At 30.9% G+C, this 24,915-nt stretch overlaps 1 protein-coding gene across 1 annotated transcript; it reads right to left on the bottom strand.

Annotated features, from left to right (window-relative positions):
• Positions 1 to 1,284: 1,284 nt before the first annotated feature.
• LOC134687421 (uncharacterized) lies at positions 1,285 to 23,604 on the bottom strand. Its single transcript, XM_063547710.1, has 13 exons — positions 23,582 to 23,604; positions 19,005 to 19,499; positions 18,116 to 18,221; positions 15,553 to 15,764; positions 14,111 to 14,226; positions 13,324 to 13,461; positions 11,295 to 12,900; positions 7,563 to 7,780; positions 6,571 to 7,165; positions 6,033 to 6,191; positions 5,646 to 5,732; positions 5,224 to 5,284; positions 1,285 to 4,825 (listed from the first exon to the last, which is right to left on the bottom strand). Exons 2-13 carry the CDS (start codon positions 19,453 to 19,455, stop codon positions 4,810 to 4,812), a joined length of 3,765 nt encoding a protein of 1,254 aa, XP_063403780.1. The 5' UTR covers positions 19,456 to 19,499; positions 23,582 to 23,604; the 3' UTR covers positions 1,285 to 4,809.
• Positions 23,605 to 24,915: the final 1,311 nt, after the last annotated feature.

The raw sequence follows: 24,915 nt of genomic DNA, 5'->3' as shown, positions 1-24,915 counted from the left end.
TACTGTTATGTGTCTGTTTGTCTTTTTATTTTTAGCCATAACGTTGTCAGTTTATTTCTAACTATGAGTTTGACTGTTCCTCTGGTATCTTTCGTCCCTTGTTTTCGAATCGAAATCATTTCCGCATTATTAGTGCTTGAAATCAGGTTTCGAAAAGGATGAAAAAACCGTTTTAGAAACATCTGTTTATAGAGAAGATATTCAAATATCAGTTTACTACAAGAAAAAATATAATAGTGTTAAACCATTCTAACATGAAAACCAACGGTCTTATCTATTTGAAAAAGCGAGAAAAGAGAGAACCATACCAACAAACGACAACCACTGATTAGGTTCTTGACTTAGAACAAACAAATTCAGCGGGCTTTAACGTTTTGATAGGTACCAACCTTCGCCCTTACCTGAAACAATAGTGTAAATATGCCCGGTTTAAATGTATTAATTGAAATATGTAAACGCATACGATGAGGCAGAGAGTATGGAGGTGCCGGTAAATGGAATGTTGACAACTTAAAATTCAAAATCATCACGTATGTCACATATTCAATTTGAAATCGTCCATCTCTGTCAATATGAAGGAAAATATTTCAATTTGTGTCATTTTGTGTTGAAATAGCTACATTATTTTCATTATATTTAAATGCTTCTGTATATTAATGTTGATAACAATGAAGTCGATTTTTCGTATACCAGTTGTACCTTTTTGCTTGTTTACTGTTGTTTTACGTTATTTTCATGCCATGAAATACAATTAATTTTGTATTTTGGTATATGATGTTGATAAAAGGACTACAAATTCAAAATAATACACATTCGTTCATTTTTTCACATTTCTCAACTGTCGCAATATTTTTACTTGAATAATTCACAACACTTATGACAGGAATTAACAAAATTTATTGGAAATATCAAAAAACAGCACCAACGACCAACGACCAACGAACAACACATTTAATCTTATTTGCTTGTTCGGATGAATTAAAGACTAAGTAAACTATGGAATACAATGTCAAAATCAATTATTTTAATTGAAAAAATTAAAATAGAAAAAGAATGAATTCCAAGGAATATTCTAAACAGAAAGTCCCTTATCAAGTGGATAATTTAAAACCTTAAACACGTGTGAAAAACAACTGTCGTATTCCTGAATTAGTATAGACATTTCCTTATGTTAAAATGGTGAATTAAACCTGGATTAAAAGCTAGCTTAACCTCTAACTTGTGTGACAGTCGCATAACATTACATTATATTGAAAAGATTGTTTGCTGAAAAAATAAAGAAAGTTAAAAGGCAAAATACTTTTATTAAGGTATTCTTAACAATAACATTATTAATGCACTTCATCCTTTTATATTCATTTTCCATACACATTTTAATTATACAGTACAGTCCTATAAAAACTAGTAAAGAATTGTTTACAAAACAAATATTAGTCCCATATTGATATTAGCTGCCTCTTATTCTCGATTGCAAATTGTTATGAATAAGATAAAGGGTAAAAAAAATATTATGTTATAAATGTAATTAAATGTTAATAATCTTATGTCTTGATGCTGATTTTAGTTTACATGTAAATATTGACCTGAGACATACTTTGTCATTGAACTGAAATTAAGTTTGTGGTTAACATTTATAAAATTGAATAAAACAAATGGAACTAAAATTGAGATCAAAATGTAAAAAGAAGCAAATTAAATCTTAAAGAAAATACAAATTAATATTTAATCAAAGTGTTATTGACTTGTCAAATATTTCATTCAGACAAATGTTATAACAAGCAACATGAAAATGTCACAGCATTATGTTTTAGTAATATAAATCAACAAAACCATATTATGAGAAAAATCCAACAAAACCATCATTATGCACCCTGTATATGAGGTTATGCACTGTCTGTCTATGCGATCTGAATCAGGTAGTATGTGTATTAAATGTATGATGAAAATAATCTTATGTAAAGATTTCTTTGGTTAAATACCTGTAGAACATCCAAAATTTGAAAATGAATACACTCATTGCACACTTTATCAAATGACAAATAATGTCTATTTTTAAATGAAATGCATGATATTCAACAGATACTGTTTTTTTATTATATGCGTCTGTCATTTCTTACTAAATAAATATTCGTTCTTAATAGAATCAAATGTAACAGTGATGGCGATCACAGCATTTTTTGCCACCAATTTACATATTTATTTTTTGTATTGATGCTAATCAATAATTTGTTTACAACTCTTAATAAGTTTCCATATATTATTTATAATTTTTATTAAAAAAAACGGCGGAATAAAATTCACAAGTTAAAAATAAATCCAACTGCTACTTACTGCTTTTAAGGATATTTTTAAGATATACAATTCTAATCTTATTAAACATGAATGGGAAAATATTAATTCAATACCAAAAACACAAAAAACATTACGTGCGTGACAATGACAATAGAGGATTAATTACATCATAGTACATGTGTCTTATAATATTATTCTGAGATCTTTTCATTATAAGTAGATAGCATCATTTAAATTTAATATAAATTGTTATACATAAAAACATTTGTAGAACGCAATATATTTTAAAAATTATAGAAAAAACATGTTACTATTTGTTCAGACTGAAGAATGATTGAAATGAGAAAAAAGGAATAAATTGTAAATGTGGTCATAAAATCAACTAGTAAAACGTTTTCCAATTGCTAATGTACCTTTTAACCGTTATAAGCTCCTATGGAGAAAGATTCGAAAGAACGTATGTTTTTACTAGAATCATAGAATCAAACAATAAGAGAATAATAGCAAACAATAGCAACGTAATTGGCCGGAAAAATTAACTTTCAGTCATTACAGAAATGACAAGGATGATAAAAGGCAGCTTTGGTTTCGGGTAGAGAATAATCTGCATAAATAGATAACATTTTCATTCAGGGTAAATAAATTTGTTTAAAAAACTTTCCACAAACGTGCAAAAGCTGACAAAAAGATGTTGGAATGACTTGAAATTCCATAAAATATTTTAAAAATCAATGCCAAATTTAGGATTTAATTTTCCAAACCATTCACATTGTTATCTAAGTGACGGTCACTGAAAATCATGTACCAGGCAACTACACAGAATGAGCGTTTATTTTTAATGCACTTGATTAACATGAAATTAAGTCTATGGTTGTGACAGTTTTTTGAATTAATGTAAAATTGGTTTGTCTGCCGGTATTATGAAAATAAACATGTGGGTTATGCGTAAGTAGACAATAACAAAAATTACTAAAAGATATCTGAAAGTCTTTAATAACAGATAAGATTTTATAAATGCGTCATTATATATATAACCGGTAACTTTTTCACATGTAAAAAGTATAATTTTTACGACAGATTGTTTCATCATATATTAAAGAGCGAGAATGTGGTTGGTCTGTCATTTTTGACTTTATTATTCTTATGTTGATTTTGTTTAATGATTATCTACATTGTTATACTAAAGTTTGCATAGACATATAGAGTAATATAAATTTTGTTCATAAAGTGACAGCTGAAACACCGTATCAAATCTTAGCAATGACGTTTGTTTTTGTTGGCATTCAGTGTTTCTGTTGTGGGGTTATTTTCCTCTTATCGTTTATGCGTTTGCCTCGGTTTTAGTTTGTGTTATCCTAATTTGTTTTTTCTCAATGGATTTATGACTGTGTAACAGCGGTATACTACTGTTGCCTTTATTTGGAGGGTCACAATTTCTGAATAAAAATCACTAACGGTCTACAAAACATTAACGATCGCGCTTAAAGGATGTCATACTATATAATTGTTTGTCCTTCTACATTTACTTGTAATAAAATATTGTCATTATATTAGAATATATGAGAAATGAGTCCTTGTGACATTCTCTTTAACAAGACTTAAAATATATAAATATGAACATGTGTACACAGTTTTTGTGGAGATTAAAAAATGATATTCAAAAATAAACGAGGTGGATAAAAATAGTTTGTAAAAATTGTTTTGCGGAGATCATGTCTAAGATATAAAACATTCGAAATATCTTTGATGATGTAAATATATATAAAAATTATAATCAATTGCATCTTCGGTTTAAAAATTTCACACACAATTTTTGGAATGTATGCATGTCATATTAAAACATCTGCTAGAAAAAAAAAACGTATTTTTCGAACACCGATTTTTGTTAAGTCTGTAAATATATGCATACAGTGTCTCAACTTATAGCTATACAGAGATAATATGCAGTTCAATGTAATTGTAGGTCTGATTCTTAACATTTTGGAAATATCTACAGGGTAAAAATGAACTCAGTACAGTAGTTTGTTAAGAAGCTTATCATACGCTTTAAAGAATTCACTGATATTTAACGTTAAAACTGACATTATTGCATAATTAATGGTAAAACACTCTTAAGACTAAGAAAACAATAATCGTCATCTTTTAATTTCTTTACATGTCTGGTAAAAAGTAAAAAAGCAAAAATACTGAATTCAAATTCAAAACGGAAAGTCCGTTATCAATATAGTTTGAATTGAAGCTGTAATATCTATAAAAACATTAACCATTCTGAGGAATGATAAATTTCAAAAATTCTCTAGTAAATAGTTCGTTATCAATATAGTTTGAATTGGAGCTGTAATATCTATAAAAATATTAACCATTCTGAGGAATGATAGATTTAAAAAATTCTCTAGTAAATAATAAATAGTAGTAAAAAATACAATCAGTTTAAATAATCTCGACATGTTAAATACAGATCACAATTCCGTCTATAAACGATGGTCTTCCATTTCTATCTTACAACACCTGATTTAATTAACCAGTATCGTCACTGAAATAAGACACAGATTAAACATAATAAATAAAATCTAGAGTTATTCGGGCATTCAGTGGTTTATTTTCGGTTATATACCATTCTAAGATAACTTTTGCTTGAGGCTTGTCGCTAAAGGAAACATGCATAGTTTCTTTTATGTATAAAACACGTAAAAGGAAATAAAAAATGTTATAAAACTAAATAAACACGGTCTCTTATCTATAGCTTCGTACTGTGAGCATGATGAACCTCTGAACTTTATTGTCGAGTGTCCCTAATGAGCCTTGCTTAGAAATCATAAGTCTGGTATCTTTGGTGATTTGTTTTCGATACATAATTCCTTTGACATTTTTTTTCTTTTTACAGAAAGTGAAAGCATACGTGTACAATAAGTATATATGAATACGACTTACGAGTAACCTTCGTCTGTGTACTCAATAGTTGGTCTTCCGTTTATGTCATCAATTAATCGTGCTGAAAAGAGATATTAAATATGATTGATCGTTGTTTGATTAACGTTAATTCCTATAATCTGTATCCTCTTCCTTTTTTGTTGTTCATGTTGTGGTTGTTAGTCCTATAGCATTTAATTTTTTTCATTTATATTCGAAGTATGTTAGAAATGGTCGATTTCAGAATTTTGCTCATGATGTTTAGCCATAGAAGATATTATTCTTTTATTAAAAAGATAATTAAAAATCATTACCGAAGTCGTCTTGTTCTTACAATGGGTTTGTGTACAAATAATAAACCTTTGAAAATGAAATTGAATGATAATTGTTTTATCATTAACTTAAAAATTGTACGAAGAACAATATATACTGATTACACATACCTTTTCTTGAGTCTATATCTTTAATTAGAGATCTCATTCTTGGCTGAACAGAGTGAATCAAATCTTCTAATTCGTCAACTATGTTATCTGCAAAATTTAGTTTTTAGTCATCCAGTTCTTTTTAGATAATCAGTGTTAAACATCTTTAGCAAAGATAATGTCACAAACTCATACGAAAGTTATGTCTATTTTATGAATGTGTAAAGCGTTTATTGGTATGATGTAATTGCATAGAATTCATCAATGTACTATATTTTGATAAGGATAAAATATAAAGTTCGCTTAATTAAATTAATTTCAACAACTAGTCTTTACTTTAAAAAGATGCAAATTTTGATCATATGAAAGGTGTTCTCACGACGTACGTGTGTAATTATGATTACAAACCTATATTTCTTGAATCTGTCTGGGAACTGCTGTCTCTCATTTTTTCTACAAAAAATGGAGACAATTTTTCTTTTATCATCCAATCTTCTGATTTATGCTTCTTCACACTTTTTTCATGGGATTGGGTTTCATCCAAAGATGCTGAATTACAAAGTGCTGCTGATGCAATATGAAGAACAAGTAAAATATACAAACACAGATAAATGAAAACAAAAATAGACAGTTTCATTTCCTACAGTTCCTTACAAGATGAATGATATGCTTTCAACTGTTTGAAAATCAAAATTGTTCAGGGGGATTTAAGTGTAGGGACCTTCTTTTCGAATTTTCCTCTTAGTTCGGTAAATTGTTATTTTACTATGGATATATTCAAGATCCAGTGACAGATAATTTTTTAATTTTCAATTATTTCACCAACAAATAAATAGCAGACTGTTATATAAACATAAACTTGATATTCATTTTCAATAGTGAGAAAAATATTCTTTAATATCAGAATTGTTTTAAATATTGTACTATTACTTTATTTATCACTTACTTGTTTCTATTTTCCGTTTCTTTTCTTTGTGTACAACTTCTTCATCACCCACTGTGCCTTCTTCCAACGAGCCCGAGCCGAATGACAATAATGTAGATCTCCGTCCAACCCATCTAGGATCTGATTTTGCTTCTCTCCTATCACTGCTCTCTGTCTTTGTTTTTGGAAATAAATCATCTTCGAATGAACTCTCGTGACTAGATTGAAGAGAATCTCGGAAGTGTCCAAAACTAGTCTTTTCTACATCTGGTGTAAAACCGCCCATACTTGAGACACCTGAACTCGAACTTGATTCGCGACGGTTTGTTCTTTTCTGTGGATATATTCCATCAATACTTGTTTTTGCAGGTAAAGGCAATTTGAATTGTTGTTTCTTTTCCATCATCCAACTAGTTTGGTCGATTGTATTTGCGTGAACAATAGTTTCACTGCTTGCTCCTTCCTCTTCTTTTTCAGAAAGACAGGGTGAACTCCGAGTGTGTGGATTGAGTTCAAGGTCAGTTTCATCTCCACTGCCCTCACCCGAATCTGCGCTGCTGTTTTTTGTCGAACATGACGAATCTGTATCGTCATCTTGACCTCTTGTTTTGTAGGCCTATGCAAGCAAATTGTTTGATTAATTGATTAATCATGAATATTTTACAAATAACCGTTGACAGACTTCGCGTCTTTAAAAAAAACATTTTTAGCTGGTACTGGATGAGTTAAAAAGGTACATCTTGAAACGAGAGAAGAAAAAAAACCGGTTAACTCAAAGCTTTATGAAAAAAAAAATTTTTTGCTCGCAAAAAATATTATTTGAGAGCAGCAACACTCTATCAAGAAAATCATGATAGGAAATGCAAGCACGGGAATAAATATATACACCGTATTCATGTGCTGCTGGGGTGTTGCTACTTAGAAATTGAAAGTTGAAAATTGGAAGGATGAAGTAAATATAAGTCTATATATTGCATGATTATTAAAATTGAAAAAATTATAAGCCGTCTTACCGAGTAAAATTTCTCTGTGTCATCTGTAGTATCATGTTGCTGTTTCAAGAAATATAAATGATTCTCCTTTATTTGGCCAAATGACTCGTGATCACCAGGGAAAATGTTAATTTGTAGCATGCTCTTTAATTTTTCATAGATTTCTACACCATCGGCCGTAAGGCTGTACATATCCTCCTGATTTCTTTCTTTGTCTATTAAGTCACTCGAAAAAGTACCTTCAAAAGAAATTGGAGCTGTGTTGTTAATACTGTGGAAGCTTACCCAAACATGATTACTTAAGAGATAATTTACATACTATGGGAAATCCTTGTTATGTATTCATATAATATTACGAAGGAAAAAAAATAGAAAAAAGTTTTTTTAATATAACTAGGAAAACAATAGTTTACCGTTATTAACGATGTTTAAATCTCGTCATTTTTTCTAAAAGTTAAAAAGTAAAAGCTTTTTATATTTGAGAAGATAAAAGAGTTTATCGAAACGATTAGACGAATATAATTGCATAGCACCTTCGATAACAATACAAGAAATAAAACGAATCAAAAACTATACATTAAAGGTATGAAATATTGAGCAACAGGAAATATAGATTGACCCCGATGCTCTTTTCTGGTTTATAGTAGAGTTCGTGTTGTATCTTATTCATTATGTATAACTGTTGGTGTAAATGTCCTTTGGTTTTGTTAATCTTTGTTTGATCCTTGGTTTTGATTGTTATTGTCTTTGTCCTACGTCATTTCAAAATAAATAAATGTAACAGATCTGTAAAAGATCATGATAACTATGCCAAACATGATAACTATGTCAATCTACAAGAAATAGAACTGCTTGGTTTGTTATTATAATTCTTAACTGAATTTACTCGTTTATAATACCAAAAAATAAGAGACAACATAACTTAAATAGATGTTCCCGACCATATGAGTATTTGGACCATATGCGTATAGTCATGACCATATGCGTATACTAATATGGTCCAACCATACGCTTATGGTATGACCGTACGGGGTTTAGACCTTACGCAGGATAGACCATATGAGTATTTTGGACCATATATGTATTTTTTCAAAGATGTACTACAAACGTTTCAATAATTCAATAAACCTTATCTAAAAGAAAACAATGACGATTACATGAAAATGTATTAATTTTACAATCCAAAGGCTACATAAAAATCAAACATTGATGCCAAAATAAGTTTTCATCGGTAATTATATGGTTGAATTTATGCTTATGGTGATATTAACTTCCACACTATACCATATTATTGCACGTCTTGGTTGTGCACGATCATTTGCTGTTACACCTTCCGTTTACAAGTGATAAGCTAGTCTTCTAAAAGCAGCTGCGCACAGCGATACGGTGGTAATTGGGACATTCCATAACAGGGGATCTATTTCACAAAAACTTACGACCAATCTTATATACTTTTTTGTTCATGACTAACGATCAATCTTAGTCGTAAGTTTTTTGTGAAACCGACTCCAGTTCATTCAGAAATTTTGGAAAATATTTTCCCAAGTCGACATATTACCATTCACAATTAATAACAATTCAGTGTAGTTACATTATATGTATGTTTCATCATAATACGTTATTCTGGTTGGCTACACTGCAATCTCGCGTTATTCATTGATCAACTTCATTACACAATACAATTTATAATTCATGATGACACGAGGTCCCACGATAGAGTACACATGTAAATTAAAAAACCAACTTGATAAAAATCGTGTTTTCATGATCCTAGCCAAACAATGTAATTATAAGTATTTAATGCTTCTTTTCTGTTACTTCACAGGTTTGTAAAAGCCTTGACCGTGCGCACATTTGTAGAATATAGCGCTTTCGCGCTCCATACAAAATGTACTTAGGTCAACGCTTTTATGCCCAAATGATGTTACAAAAAGAAGCATTTAAGGCCGTGTTCACATCAAACGCCGTGTAGAGTAAACATGTTTACAATTAGTTTAGTGTAGTGTACACTGGTTTCACATTACATTTTTTCACATCTATACACCTTGTTTAGCTACCTGTACATAAGATTTGTTCCCACTTGTAAACTATATGTCATTTAAATGTTCAATGATGTAGAACTGAATTCAAAATTTTTGGAAAACTTTTCTAGCGCTAAGGGAACAACCATTTGACTTCAAAAGGGGGATGGGGGATGGGAATGGAAATATTCCGATCCCCAATTTGATAAAAAAGAAATATGGTCATACAGATGATAAACAAAAATATTCTGAATCAAGAGTTTCCCCATACATCATAATGTTAAATGTTGAAAAAAAAGTATTTGATCACCAGCATCGAAAAAAAGGAATAAAAACGTTCGCGCAAAAAAAATTTGACTCAGATAAAAAAAAAAAAAACCTCCCCCTTTTTTTTTAAGTTAAGTGGTTGCTACTTTATGAAAGCCATTTTTAAAATTTGCAGTAGTTTGAATATACTAGAGATGTCTCGATATCATAACGCATTAGAAAACTTTAGCTTCAACAGCGTGCTTACAGCCGAAAAAAAGGATTGAGATATTAGGGATCACTACATTTTTATCTTTTCTGTTCGTTTCAAATAGTATTTCTTCTCCAAGGAGTATTTGGTAAAAGAATAGGGTAACGTTTTTTTTAATTTATTTTACGTGTTATTTATCGGATCTGAGATACTAGACAAACATATCATTTACCTCACACTTTTTTTAGTTATGCATTAATGCGTCAATCGTTTTTTGAGTAAAGACCAGTGGCGAATATTTCTGTGTACGTCAATTCGATTCTAAAAGACCTTTTCAAATGAATTAGATAGCAACTATTTACTTCATTTTTTGTGGAGGGGGAGGGGGCGTGAGCTATTGATTTTTTTCAGGACAAATTTTGGTGACAAGTCGAAATCAATTTTAGCATTATATATAGTCGCAGCTGAGGGTGAATTAAACAATGTTTTTTTCAGGGCAAAAAACTAGAAGCATTTTCAACTATAATAGCCCCCACCCCCTCCGAAAATCAATTAGTTGCTGCCTTGTGGGTTCAGCAATGATGCTGCATTGAGTCTTGGTTAGGGGTGAATAAATTACGTTATTTTTTTTTAACAAAAAAAAATCTGTAAAATTTAGACAACTTATAATTATCAAAAATAGTTTCCTCCTTAAATATATACACGATAAAACTAATGTCCTAATTGCCTAGTTTTGTGTACACTTAACCTACACAAGGCCTACGTCGACTATCGACTGTGTGTAGGTAAAACATGATTTAAACTACATGTAAACATTGAGTTTTATCAATGGGAACGCAATTGTGTTTAGTTTACGTGTGAGTTACACTAACACAACACCGAATTTAGGTCAATGTGAACACGGCCTAATTCATTCTTAAATAAACTGTGTTTACTATAGTTGTGATTAGTGAGCAAAAATAAATGCGTGAAACTGTTTATTTATTTGGTTAATCTTTTTATTATCTTGATTTAATAAAATGACCTTTGATATTGTCTTTTCAATGACGTGATAACTAGAAGGGTCTTACCTTCTGAAGAGTTAAGTATCAACTGTTAACTTGTTGATTACCTCGACCATATGAGTATATTCCCATACGGTTATGACCATACGTGTATGGTCCAAATACTCATATGGTCGGGAACATAAGTAATGAAACGACTAACACATATTAAGTAAAACACAAATTTGAAAAGCTAACGACCTGTTATTTCTTGAATAATAATATTATGTACCTCTTTTTTTACCAGCAATCATCTTTAGTATCAATTGTCCCTGAGCATGAAGAAAAAGAATTTCCTGGCGACTTGGTGAAACATACAATGTCATGACTTTGTCCAGCCCCTCTTGATAGTCTTTCTTTGCCTCTTTATATCGACCAAGCATAGTCAGAACATCACCCCTGTTTTTCAATTTCTTCAAGTAAATATCAGTTCGGTCCATTTTCAAATCTTCAGCTAATGTCATACTATCATTATAAAACTGAAGTGCCTTCTCCATCTCCCTTTTACATTTTTCTTTTTCTTTATCTCGCCAATGTTCTTTTCCTAGTCGAAAATGGCAGGCTCCAATATTGGCAAGGAATGTTAGGGTGTTTTCATTTTGACTGTGACTTTTATGTTGACTGTCGAGAGCCTTCTGATGGAAATGTATAGCCTTTGCAGTTTCTTCCAGTCGATAAAAGATACATCCTAAGCAGTTATAAATATCTGCCAGATATTTCTTCCGCTCTTGCTTGTGTCGTAACTCATTACATTTAAAAACTTTTTCCGCTTTATAAAAATACATCTCCGACTCTTTTGAATCAATGTCCATTTTAAGACGACCACAATTGTAAAGCATCCTACCATGCAAAATAAGTAGTTGCGATTTCTCCGTATCACTCAAGTCGTCTTTTTGAATATCATTGATCGCATTGAGTATATCATTGCATGTGTTGTCAATATCAATACAGGGTTGCTCATGTCTAATCATAGCTGTAACGTACTCTACCTCCCATGAAACCTTTACCACAGGATTAGACCAGTTCTTGTGGCTAATTTTTTGAATAAAAGAAAGGTGTTGCTCTGGTTTAAGGATCATCAGAGCAACATTATTTCTGTGTTTTGTATCCTCAGTTGATGTCAAATCTTGCATGATTGGAAGATTCGACACATTCTTATAACTTTCCATTAACTGTATATATTTCGCAATGTGTACTGTCAACTTTTCAGATTTTTCTCTTGCAGTCAATACATTTATATCATATTCTTGACCTATTTTTAAAACAAGCTCATCAAAAAGAATGAAGTAATTTAATTTCGCTTTTTCTAATGCCAGTGCTATATCAGCCTCGCGCTCTTTTTCTTGTAAAAACTTGTGTACCAACGGATGAAGTGAAAATATTTCTTGGTCAGCCATATAGACTTCGGACTCATTTTTCAGCTCTTCTGTACAACTTTCGTCCACCACTTCATTTTCAATTTCAATAAGATGTCGACTTTTAAAAAGAAGAAGAGTAATCTTCAAATCAACTAAACTTTCAGATTCATTCCTTTTATCTTTGCCCGGTTCATTTTGGTCAATGATAGCGGCTGATCTAAGGCTAAATTTGGACGTACCGAACAATGATAGCTTACAGAGTGTAAACTTGTGGTCACCAAGATTTTTAAATGGTTGATTCAAACAATCGGTCATACTTAAAACAGATGTTGAAATTGATTCTGTTCTTCTTTCCAGAAATGTTATCAAATGGTCAATGTTAGAAGCATTATTAATCGCATCACATATAACTCGAAGAGCCAAAGGACATGCTCCACAGACTCGAACAATGAAGTTAACATGCGTTTGTTTAAGACTGATCTGAAATAAAATGTTACTAAATATTAGGAATGAGATGCCATTTAAGTTATTGGTTAACTCATAGGGAACTGTTTATGAAGGTTACTATGACTACATGTTTATTTATCTTATCATGCCGAAGATATGGAAAATAGCTCAATTTTCCCTTATATTTCATAATTAAAATTATAACTAAAATCAAATCTGTATCATTTAAGCAGAACTTAGTGATGGCTAACGTATGTGTAAGACATAATTTCGCCTCAATGTTCTTCAATTTAAAACTTTATTAAGCCTTTATAACTTGAAAAAAAAATTCGTTAAAATCATAAAATATGCAAAGGTATAAAAAAAAAAGAAGATGGCATATGATTGCCAATGATACAACTGTCCACAAGAGACCAAAATGACAAAGACATTAACAAATATAGAACTTTAATGTACCTGTTTTGTGCATTTTCTCACTAGGTGATTTGCACTTTCTCTGTTCAAACTGTTTACTTCAACTTTGACCAGACAATGTACCATATCATGTCCAGTTGTCAACAGAAAATTATCCCGGGAAGTAATGATAATTCTAATCTGTAATAGAAGAAAATCAATTGTAAAATAACTTCGAAATCATCATGCAAAGCTCTGATTCCTTTCAAGGATTTGGCTTTACTTTTTGGACTATTTGGATTATGGATTTTCATTTTTGATATAAGCTTTGGATTTCGAATATTTTGGCCACGAGCAACACTGAAAAAACATGTATTGTCGAAATGCACATCTGGTGCAGAACAATTGGTACCATGAATGAAATTATTACCGTTGGATCGATGCCTCTGCTGGTGGACTGCTAGCCCCCGAGGCTATCACCATCCCAGTAGCCAGTAGTTCGGTATTGGCATGAAATTACGAATGTGTTTGAGTTATTAAAATTTGTTGTTACAAAATGTTAGAAAAGATTATAAATTAAGAGATGTATCTCCCTTAAGGATTTGGCTGTACTTTTTGGACCATTTGGATTATAGCTCTTCATCTTTGATATAAGCTTTTGATTTGTTTCTCAAATGAAACATTTCAGGAATAAAAGCACTATTGATATACAACGATCTATATAAACTATTATTTTCCTGCTCCAACGTAATATCAAATTTACCTTATTTAGGTTTTTAAAAACACGAATATGACATATTACTTTATTCTTCATGCCGATCAAATATTATAAACACTATCAATAACATACCATACATGTTTTTCTTTTTTGCATCATCTCGAGTAGAGATTTGAAAAATGCTAAAAGCTTTGTCTTCTCTTCGGGATTCGTAGTGACATCATCAATGTTATCAAACATTAATATTTCTAAAAATAAATGATTATAGAACAATTAAATAGATGATTTTTTCTTTTATAGAAACTGATTAATTATGTTGTCTTCAATTATTGAATTAGATATTTTCTCCAAAATTTGCGTTTTCTGTGGAAAAATGATGGTTTCAAAGACAAATTTATGAAGTTCAAATCACTACATTTATACGCCACTAGAAAATTTCCTCGAAATTGTGGCACAAAAAGAAAGGGTTGAAACAAAGAGTATTAAAATTTTGCGGGCAGTACGTCTTTTAAGCATGCACGAAAGCGTTTAAGAAGACACTGGTTGAAAACGGTTATGAAATAAGACATTTTCTCCAAAATTGCCAGTTTTGTTTTAATGAAAAACAAGATAGTTTAAAAGAGAAATTTATGAAGTTTAACATTACATTTATACGTCATATCACAAGTATTTCCGATTTTATATAGTTTAAGAGGCGTTGTGACTTAGGAAATCAGTGTGTTCCTTTAACACACAACCACGAAATTGCGGGCATTGAGAACGTGCTTGAACTAAGTAAACTGTTAAAGGATGGATTTTTGTAAACGATTTAATGACTGATGAATTTCAGGAAAGGTATCAAAAGGGATAGATACTTGGGGACATTGTTTTTTTTTTCTTTCAAAATCGTATTTTTTAATTAACAGTAAATAGCAAATACAATTCTTTTAAAGTATATGCATGTTTAAAGAATACAGAAAAAGCGAAAACAATTGTCCTGTCCCCTAGTTCCTATGAAAATGATGTGTAATTTCTAACAGAAATAAACGGAAGTCGTGTATACTATGAGTTAAAAGTTGGTCTAATGCCAGAAACAATATCCACACGCCATTATTTTCGTTTTACTTTCAAAATGACCCAAACTGAATAATCATAAGAAAGGACGACAAATGCGGCTATGCATTGTACCTATTGGATACAAAGGCATTTTAATTAATGAATTATAGAAGGAAGAGTAGTGACACACAAAATGAAGTCTTCTCATTTGATAGTAGAGATATTACAAATATTTCCGACTTTGTATGGTGTCAAAGGAGTTGCGGCTCAATAATATCCGTGTCTTCCTTCAGTAGTATAGATTATTAAAAAAATGAAAGTTAACAGTTATATTATATCGATCAAATGTTTTGTTAAATGGAATAAAAGAAAACACTGTGGTCTCATAATTGATCAATTAAACAATCGAGATACACTTGCTTACATGCAAAATGAGGATCTGTGTATAGAATATAGTATATTGAATATAAAAAAAAATCATCATAACATTCAGTGAGGTACAAATAATTCCTTGAACGTACATTATAAAATTGACTCACGTTTTTTGCTAACAGTGTCTTCATTTCCCAGCTGTTTTTGGAAATAATCTAAAAGTGTCTGTTGTAGGATACTTTCTTCAACAAGAATCTCATCCTTAACCTCATTTTCTTCCTCATTGACTATGTGTGAAACTTTGCCTAAACTATACCACCGTAACTCTCTGAATTTGTTTATAGTTGTACGGAGGAAATGTCTAAAGCTTCTTTGTTCCCTGAATTTATAAATATTAACATTAATTTAAAACCCTTAAATTTTAATGCTCCAAAAAACCGCATGTTTTCTGGTAACTTATATGTTCTTTAAGGAATGACTGTAAATAGTTATCAAATGTACCAGGATTATAATTAAGTACGCCACACGCGCGTTTCGTCTACATAAGACTCATCAGTGACACTCAAATCAAAAATATTTATAAACCCAAACAAGTAAAAAGTTGAAGAGCATTGAGGATCTAAAATTCCAAAAAGGTGTGCCAAATACGGCTAAGGTAATCTATGCCTGGGATAAGAAAATCCTTAGTTTTTCAAAAAGTTCAAAGTTTTGTATACAGGAAATTTATAAAAATGACCACATTATTGATGTTCATGTCAACACCGGAGTGTTTTCTACTGGGCTGGTGATACCCACGGGGACGAAACGTCCACCAGCAGTGGCATCGACCCAGTGGTGTAAATAGTTATCAAAGGTACCAGGATTATAATTTAGTACGCTAGACGCGTGTAATATTTTTTCTGTCTTTGAAGAAATAACAAAAAAAATGTGGTGCACATTGAATAACCCTCGTAGCGGGTTTTTTTAAAGTGTGCACCAAATTTTGGATGTTATTTCGAATAGAAAGTAAAATATTACAGTCATTTTTTTATAATTTAATACAGAATTTCATTTTAAACCGGAGTAAACCCCCAAAATAATAATGACGTTATGGTCACATGACACAATTATGTCTTTGAGCTGATAAACAAAACAACGTCATCCAATTAAAAGACGTGTTACATACACAATTAGATTATTATCTAAAAGCTGAAATGCAAACAAGGAAGCCAAACAAAATAAACTTTCATTTAAATGCTTTACATACCAACTTCTCTATTCATTACATGTTATTTAAATGTCATATTTAATTAATAATTCGAAAAAAAAAGAAGTACACTTTAATGCAATGAACCTCAATAATAAAATCTTATAATTCAAGCAAGATAATTATAGACGCAATATCAAGCTAATATACAGATGTTTAAATAGACCTTTAGTCAAGCACATTTTTTTGGTTAAAGGCAACAATGATTCATCTTTTATATAAGCTTTGGATTTCAAAATTTTGACCACGAGCATTACTGAAGAGACATGTATTGTCGAAATGCGCATCTGGTGCAAGAAAATTGGTACCGTTAATTTTATTACTACCACTGGGTCGATGCCTCTGCTGGTGGACTATTAGTCCCCGAGGGTATCACCAGCCCAGTAGCCAGTACTTCGGTACTGGCATGAAAATACGGATTTTGTTGTATTATTAAAATTTGCTGTTACAAAATATTAGAAATTATTATAAATTAAGGAATGTATCTCCCTCATGCAAAGCTCTGATTCCTTTCACGGATTTGGCTATACTGTTCGGACCTTTTGGATTATAGCTCTTCATCTTTTATATAAGCTTTGAATTTCAAAATTTTGGCCACGAGCATCACTGAAAAGACATGTATTGTCGAAATGCGCATCTGGTGCAAGAAAATTGGTACCGTTAATTTTATTACATCCTTATAAAACAAGTTATCATTCAACTGAAAACTAACTATTTCACTTGACTCATGATCGATGAATAAATAAAAAGTAAAGTTCTTTTGATTCAAATACTGAGTTTATCATGGTAAAATACTAAGTGAATTCGAAAGACGAGTCTCATATTTAATTGTGAGTATGTCAGAAAATAAATGGAAAAGTTTTTCATTCATTTTATTGGTAATCAGAACAAAATATATATTTACAAAACTTATACACCATTTCTTTATAAAGGTATACCATATTGTGTTGGCTAAGATATTTATTTGTAGCCCTATTTTGTAGTGATTTTCTTTGGCACTTTCAAAATTAGGTACTTAACTGGTCACCCCAGACCCAGTCACTAACATCATGGTATTTGCTGAAGGAATTATCAATTTTGATTTGTTAATTTTAAAAAGCTTATTATATAGGTTATCACTGCCCAAATTTTCAATTGGTCAACACATTTGAATAAACTAATATGTGTATTTATTTTTCTAACATAATAAAACATTGGTTGTGCCTTTATGTGATGAATATACTTTGATATATAGCATAAAGCATCGAGTGGTCGGATTGAACAAATTATGCGCAATAACAAAAGGTTGTGAAGAGCACCACATCAGTAACATGATGAATGAATAAATTTATGATTTTGCATTAAAATTTTGATATTCTGCATGTTTTCGCTATTACACTGTACACTAGCCTTTATGTTTTGTTTTACAAACAAACTATAATTTTACAATTTAAGATATCGTATAATGTATAAAGTCCGATTTTCATCTTAAAAACAATTCTTACCTTAATTCAAATTTAATTGTTTTCCATTTTTCACTTCGTAGTTCATAGCAAACTGTATTGACCAGACAGGTTTTTCCCATTCCTCCCAAACCACAAACAAGAATCCCTTAAATATCAAAGTGAAAATAAGTTTATCTAATATATCTTACAAAATCGTTAAATGCAAGCAGGTTTATTCATTCTGCATTCCGTTATCGAATAGACTTGCCGTCGTTATCTGTTTGTTTTACATAAAATATTTGAATATATATATGAATTGAAAGTAGAACAATATTTCAGTATATACTAGTACTCAAAGAAAATTTTGTGAAACCTTAATAGAAATATACATATATAATAGTTCATGCTGCAAATTGTTATATAGACACCGAATTCAATTAAATGTAAGTGAATAAGATGATTTCAATGTTATTTGTGTTGAAGTGATGCTGTATCGGTGACGAATCATTCAGATTGCCTTTTATTCAGACAGAACGTATTAGCGTTTATATAAAAAATAATGGTCTAACATGTGATTGTATCAAAAAGTTAAGACTACCTTAACAAACAGTAAATACTAAATAGAATACAATTGTTGATATGCGTTTAAGTTGAAACAGCTACTTTAAAATTTCACTTAGTAATGTTTTTTGGCTGTTCTAGATATAAACAAAAACATACATCTTTAAAAAAAACAAAGTCTAGAGTTCCAATATTATTTGTACTGAAAGCAATATCGGTAGTGTAAAGCATTCTGTGAAGGGCTATTGATGGAACCTCGTTCAAATCTGATTGTCTCCCATTTAACAGTATTTGTTTTATAACAAGTTCACCATTATATGTATGAGATATATGTCAACTACTTCAGTATAGTTAAAATTATGTTTTAAGAGTAGAAATGTATGCAAACCTTTAGTGTGTCCTTTCTCGATTTCATTTTTAATCTTAGCTATTTGATCTTCTCTGCCAACAAAATTGTTGTCTCTGAAAATTCCTCTCCTTATACATTCTCGCTTAAACCGTCTTATGTTCTCTCGGCAATCTTTCAAGTGTTTATTTACATTAACGGATCCTAACTCTGTATGGTAGTTTAAGTATCCAGTGAGATTTATTAAGAATTCCAACAGATCATTCTTGTCACTGAAGTTGTTTTCCAAAGCTTTAAAGAATGCAGCAGTGTCAGCGATGGTTTGAGTTTGTTCACCTAACTGTCGCCTAGACAAGTTTAAAACCTGCTGAAATATGTCATCATCTCCATCCCAATATTCAGTGAAATAATGCACCAATTTGTCCCAAATATCAATTTCTGTGCAGTGTCCAGTGGTAATTTCATCGACAATCTTCCCCAGACTAAGGATCATGGTTGCCACTGATATATGCTTAAATACTACATGGTGTTTGTTACCTGTATGACATATAAGAGATAAAAATATCTTTTTAATAAAATTATAATGTGTTTTCTTTTAAATTTGTTCGATCAATGATATTTCTTTGTTGCTTAGCTGCAAACGAATGTATGATTTTAAAATCAGACCAATTCCTACATATTCTTTCATATATATCTTTAAACGGTATAGTTTTCTCTATGAAACGAGGAAAGCTATAATTTGACAAAAACTATCTATAGATCACGATACAGTTTTAGATGCATGTTTTGTTTTATTAGTTGATATGATTTACTTCTAACCGTCAACCTTCACTTTGTAATTTTGTTGTCTACACACAGTCAATTTATTAATTTTTTCATCATACATGGTATATTGTGAATAGTTATTTCATTGGCGATCATATATTGTTTTATATTCAATAATACAGAAGTTCACTGAAGGTATCAAATTTTTTTAAAGAATATGCAATTTCAAAATATGAAACAAAAAAATTGTTTCTTGAGGCACATTTGTAATATTTAAGTATAATATGCATCATTTATAACCTTATAACAACATAATGTTATCTAACATATTATCTGACACCTATATTGTGAATTTTGTTTTTGTTTTTTTTTCTCCTTTTTTATAGCAGGATCTTTAAGTCATATTCATGATTTTGAAAGGCTTTTAAATCCCTACTTTTATATAAAAAAAATTTAAAAAAAAAAAAAAAGATTTCTTTCAACATTGATGTTCTAGTACTAGCATAAGTTTCTTCGATGATGAAAAGTCTAAGAAAGAGGAGGAAGATACCAAGATAACATTCAAAATGCATAAGAAGAAAATAAGCACGATGTCCACAAACCCTGTGAGGAAACTGACATCGACAAACACGAACCTTAACAAACATCAAAAAGAGGTGCTCCGAACGGATACGCAGTTCCGGTTTCACATGTTGCACTCGTCATGCTGTACACACCCAATTATTCGTATCATTTTATACTATCAATTTCGAGGAAAAGATGACGGGATTGATTCTTCTTCTTTGGAAGATACTCTTGGTAATTTGTAACACATATATTCCATACTGGTAAACCAACTTTAATGTCACAACTTGGATTTGGAACCCTTGGTTCAATAGTTGAATTATTGATTCATTGATTGGTATTTGCTTATCGTATTCTCAGCACAAAAAGGCTACTATCAATAAGCAGCAATTTTCTATAAAGAGAATTATTTTAGGAAACTTTAGCTTTCGGGAAAGATACTACATATACAGGCGATGCTGGAATGTGGCTACATAGAAATTTAACGTTCACAATTTGGAATGAAGAAACCGTATTTATTGTTGTGAATTGTTGTTCCTAACCGACCAACATCGTTAATGTCAAGGTAATAGTTAAGAAAGAGGAAGATATTACAGTTTCAGAAGCATCCATTATTTCAAAAATAATGGGATAGATGAGTTAAACATAATCCCTCAAATTTTGACTTATTCGGGAGAAGACATCAACAATGTATCGGAATGTGAAGTTTAGGGATAAGGGGATATTTTCATTCTTCTTGAAAAGCTCCTGTATGAAGTATATACTATGTGGATAAAGTAACAATTCGACAAGAAAGGGAGCCAATTAGCTCCCATAAGATTGTTTGTTGGGAAAGAACTGCTCCAAACAAAACAAAGATATTGCAATGACATAATGATGCATTTTCATAAAATAATGTCAATTCCAAAAAAATATTTGTTTGAATCAGAGTGCTTGTTTTTACAAAGAATGATAAGTTCCTGTTTTAAACAATTTGTATGCATAAATACATTGGTGTTTTTTTAATTTTATAAACAAAGTTGACCTTGTTCTTTTAGTATATCTTTAATACTACATACTAGTTTAAAGTCTAGTTGTTAGCATTGCATGTCAGATATCTCTGTGGCGTGTAATATTACAGCCAAGGTGTCTATTCATCCAAAACAAGGGAGGGCTTAATACGGAAAACAGTTATAATCCTGGTACCTTTGATAACTATTAATACTGGTATTCAATTTGTAAATTCTCAAAATAAAACAAACATAAAGAAAACCATTGTATAAAATAAAATACCTACAAGATAAATAATAACTATATATAAGGTATGATCATATCAAATAATTCGTTTTGATTAAATCATATTTACAGACGTAATAAACGGAAAGTGTTGTACACATCAAAGAATTTATCTCAACGCCAAAACTGTAAGAATGTACACTTCCAACTTCTATTGTTTATCTGTTTGTCTTTTTCATTTTCAGCCATGCCGTTGTTAGTTTATTTCCGATTTATGAGATTGACTGTCCCTCTGGTGTCCCCGTCCCTCTTTTCCAACATTTTCTTCTGTTTTATTTGTTGATTCGGGATAAGGAATGACACCTCGTATGTATAACACAAATACACATCTGTAAAGATCTATAATTCCGTCATACGATGATGATACTTAACTTAACTTAACATTTATCATAGGACTGGCTAAATGCATAATCTGTATTAAAGTTAACAAATAACGCAATGAGCAGAATTGTTTCCTTCGAACGTTAAAATAGAACGTAGTAAATGATGTCCTTGAGCATGGCAAATAAGGAAACCAGTATTCAACTGATATCAAAGCAGTATTAAAATTATGTCCTCAATGACATGATCCAATTAAGATAATCATACGTTTGAATGGCTTATTTCCGTCTGATAAAAAATGTTGTATATGTTGTGTAGTTTGCTATAGAATAGGGGCTGTTTTTTTATAACAGGATTTATTTACTTATATGTTGATATTAGTTATCATTGATGTTGCCATAATTATAAAGCAAAACGATATAAAAAAAATATTGCTAAGGACTGTTTACCTTAAAAATATATAATTTAGTTGTAGAATTTGCAAATACAATTTCAGAATTTTGCTCTTTCATATGATATGAAATTGAGTGTCAAGGATGAGTCTTTTTTGTACGAGACAAAATCCTAAATCCCAAAATTGTATAATGATGATTTATATGAATGATAATATTTATGAATTAATTGAGTACAACAATTTGCTATGTTTGAATTTCTAAGTTTTGTCTACTTCATGGAAATATCGCATTAATTGCATGTATCAAAACCTTTCGGAATTTGAAGTCTTCAATGTTCTTCAACTGTGTACTTTAACTATTTGGCGTTTTAACTTTTTTGATTCGAGATTCAGTAATGAGTTTTTTCGACTATAAAACAATATTATACAAATATAGCCTTTGTATGAGGTCGATACGAGGATATATTGACCTGAAAGAAGTATATTGACTGAGGACGAAGTCCGAGGTCGATATACTTCTTTGGGTCGATATATCCTGTATTGACCTCATACAAAGGCTATATTTGTTATATTATTAATTTCAGACCATATTTGTATCAAAATCGTCATTTAGGGTTGTTGGAATTTTAAAGATATTACATTGTCTCCTTGACAATAACAACATATTAGTTGTTATATCATTCACTTTTTTTTTTATATCTTATGTATTCGAAGACTTTTTTCGTCAAATAATCGATCACAGATATCATGTGTTTCAAAACGTTAAACAATATCCTGAAATTCATTACATGTTGTCACAAAGTAAATCGGTTTTTATATATTCTAAAAATAACCGTGCGATATGCTTTTTGCAGGTCAATATGCTTTTTGCTATCCGCCGTTTTCTCTCTACCTTCGAAAATATAGTTTAACATGTGACTATCCCTAAACGAATCAAATTTGTTAAAATATACGAATTAATAATATTATAAGTTACATGTTTTTTGATACTCGCCTGTTGCATTTGCATGACAGTTTATGATGCGCAACATATTATACCGAGTATATTGTTGTTTACAACAGTATGCTATAAATGTTATCAGATATCCTTTGTTTAAAAACTATATAGCTTCTCAATGTAATCGATTGAAAAAATATATATTTAAAAACCAACCAAATAAAAGATTCATACCATGTTTAACTTATTATAAACCTTAAAAAAATCGTTTTATCGAAACCTAGATTTTGCTTTTCGATGATTTGTTTATTTACGCGTTTATCTCATAAATATATTTATATCTATTGTTTTTAAACAGCTTACCTTCACCTTACGTCACTCTATCCAAGCGGGAAGTAAATTATCATGATTGAAAGCATTTGATAATATATAAGTTTAGAATCAAGACTGGAATTATAATGATAAAGATTCCGTAATATAGATATTTAAAAATCTACATAAAATGTATGATATTTGATCGCATTTAAGTACATTATATTAGATATTTCTATATATTGGAAAGGAATTTTAAAAAGTTTTTAATGATTGATATCTCTTTTTTCAACTAACATTAGGACACATCTGAAAATTCCATTTAGTTCAGACATATTATTAAATCAAGTCAAATTCTTATCAGAGTACCAGAGTTATAATTTTATACGCCAAACGCGCGTTTTGTCTACATAAGACACATCAGAGACGCTCAGATAAAAAAGTTATAAAGCCAAACAAGTATAAAGTTGAAGAGCATTGAGGACCAAAGATTCAACAAAGTTGTGCCCAATACGGATATGGTAATCTATGTCTGGGATAAGAAAAACCTTAGTTTTTCGAAAAAAAAGATAGTTTTGTTAACAGGAAATTTATAAAAAGACCATATAATTGATATTTATGTCAACACCGAAGTGCTGACTACTGGGCTGGTGATACCATCGTGAGCGAAACGTTCAGGCCTTGACCCAGTGGTGTAAATAGCTATCAAAGGTACCAGAGTTATAATTTCATACGCCAGACGCGCGTTTCGACTACATAAAAGAGGTACGAAAGATACCAAAGGGACAGTCAAACTCATAAATCTAAAACAAACTGACAACGCTATGGCTAAAAATGAAAAAGACAAACAGAAAAACAATAGTACACATGACACAACAAGGAAAACCAAAGAATAAACAACACGAACCCCACCAAAAACTAGGGGTGATCTCAGGTACTCCGGAAGGGTAAGCAGATCCTGCTCCACATGTGGCACCCGTCGTGTTGCTTATGTGATTACAAATCCGGTAGATAGTCTTAATTCGGTAGGTCACATTCATGAAAGGGAAGGGGATTGTAAATACGACGTAAGGAACATATCCAAATCTTGATAGGAAATGCAAGCACGGGAATATTGTATCAATTGAGAGATATATATCCCGTATGCAGGTGCTGCTGGAATGCTGCTACTTAGAAATGGAAAGTTCACCATTGGAAGGCTGAAATCATCTCTTTTGTCGTAAAGTTTTGTTTTCAACCGACCCTCTTTGTCAATTTCTAGATGTAAGTCAAGATATGAAGCCGACTTAACTGTAACTGTAGTATCCTTTATCTCCAATTCGATGGGATAGATGCGTTCCACATAGTCACCAAATTTTGAATTGTTTAGTGTTAGAACGTCATCT

This window comes from Mytilus trossulus, chromosome 10 (genome assembly GCF_036588685.1).
Source record: "Mytilus trossulus isolate FHL-02 chromosome 10, PNRI_Mtr1.1.1.hap1, whole genome shotgun sequence".
Classification (NCBI taxonomy): domain Eukaryota; kingdom Metazoa; phylum Mollusca; class Bivalvia; order Mytilida; family Mytilidae; genus Mytilus; species Mytilus trossulus.
Note: the sequence above shows the minus strand (reverse complement) of the source record. Positions and strands in the feature narration are given on the sequence as shown.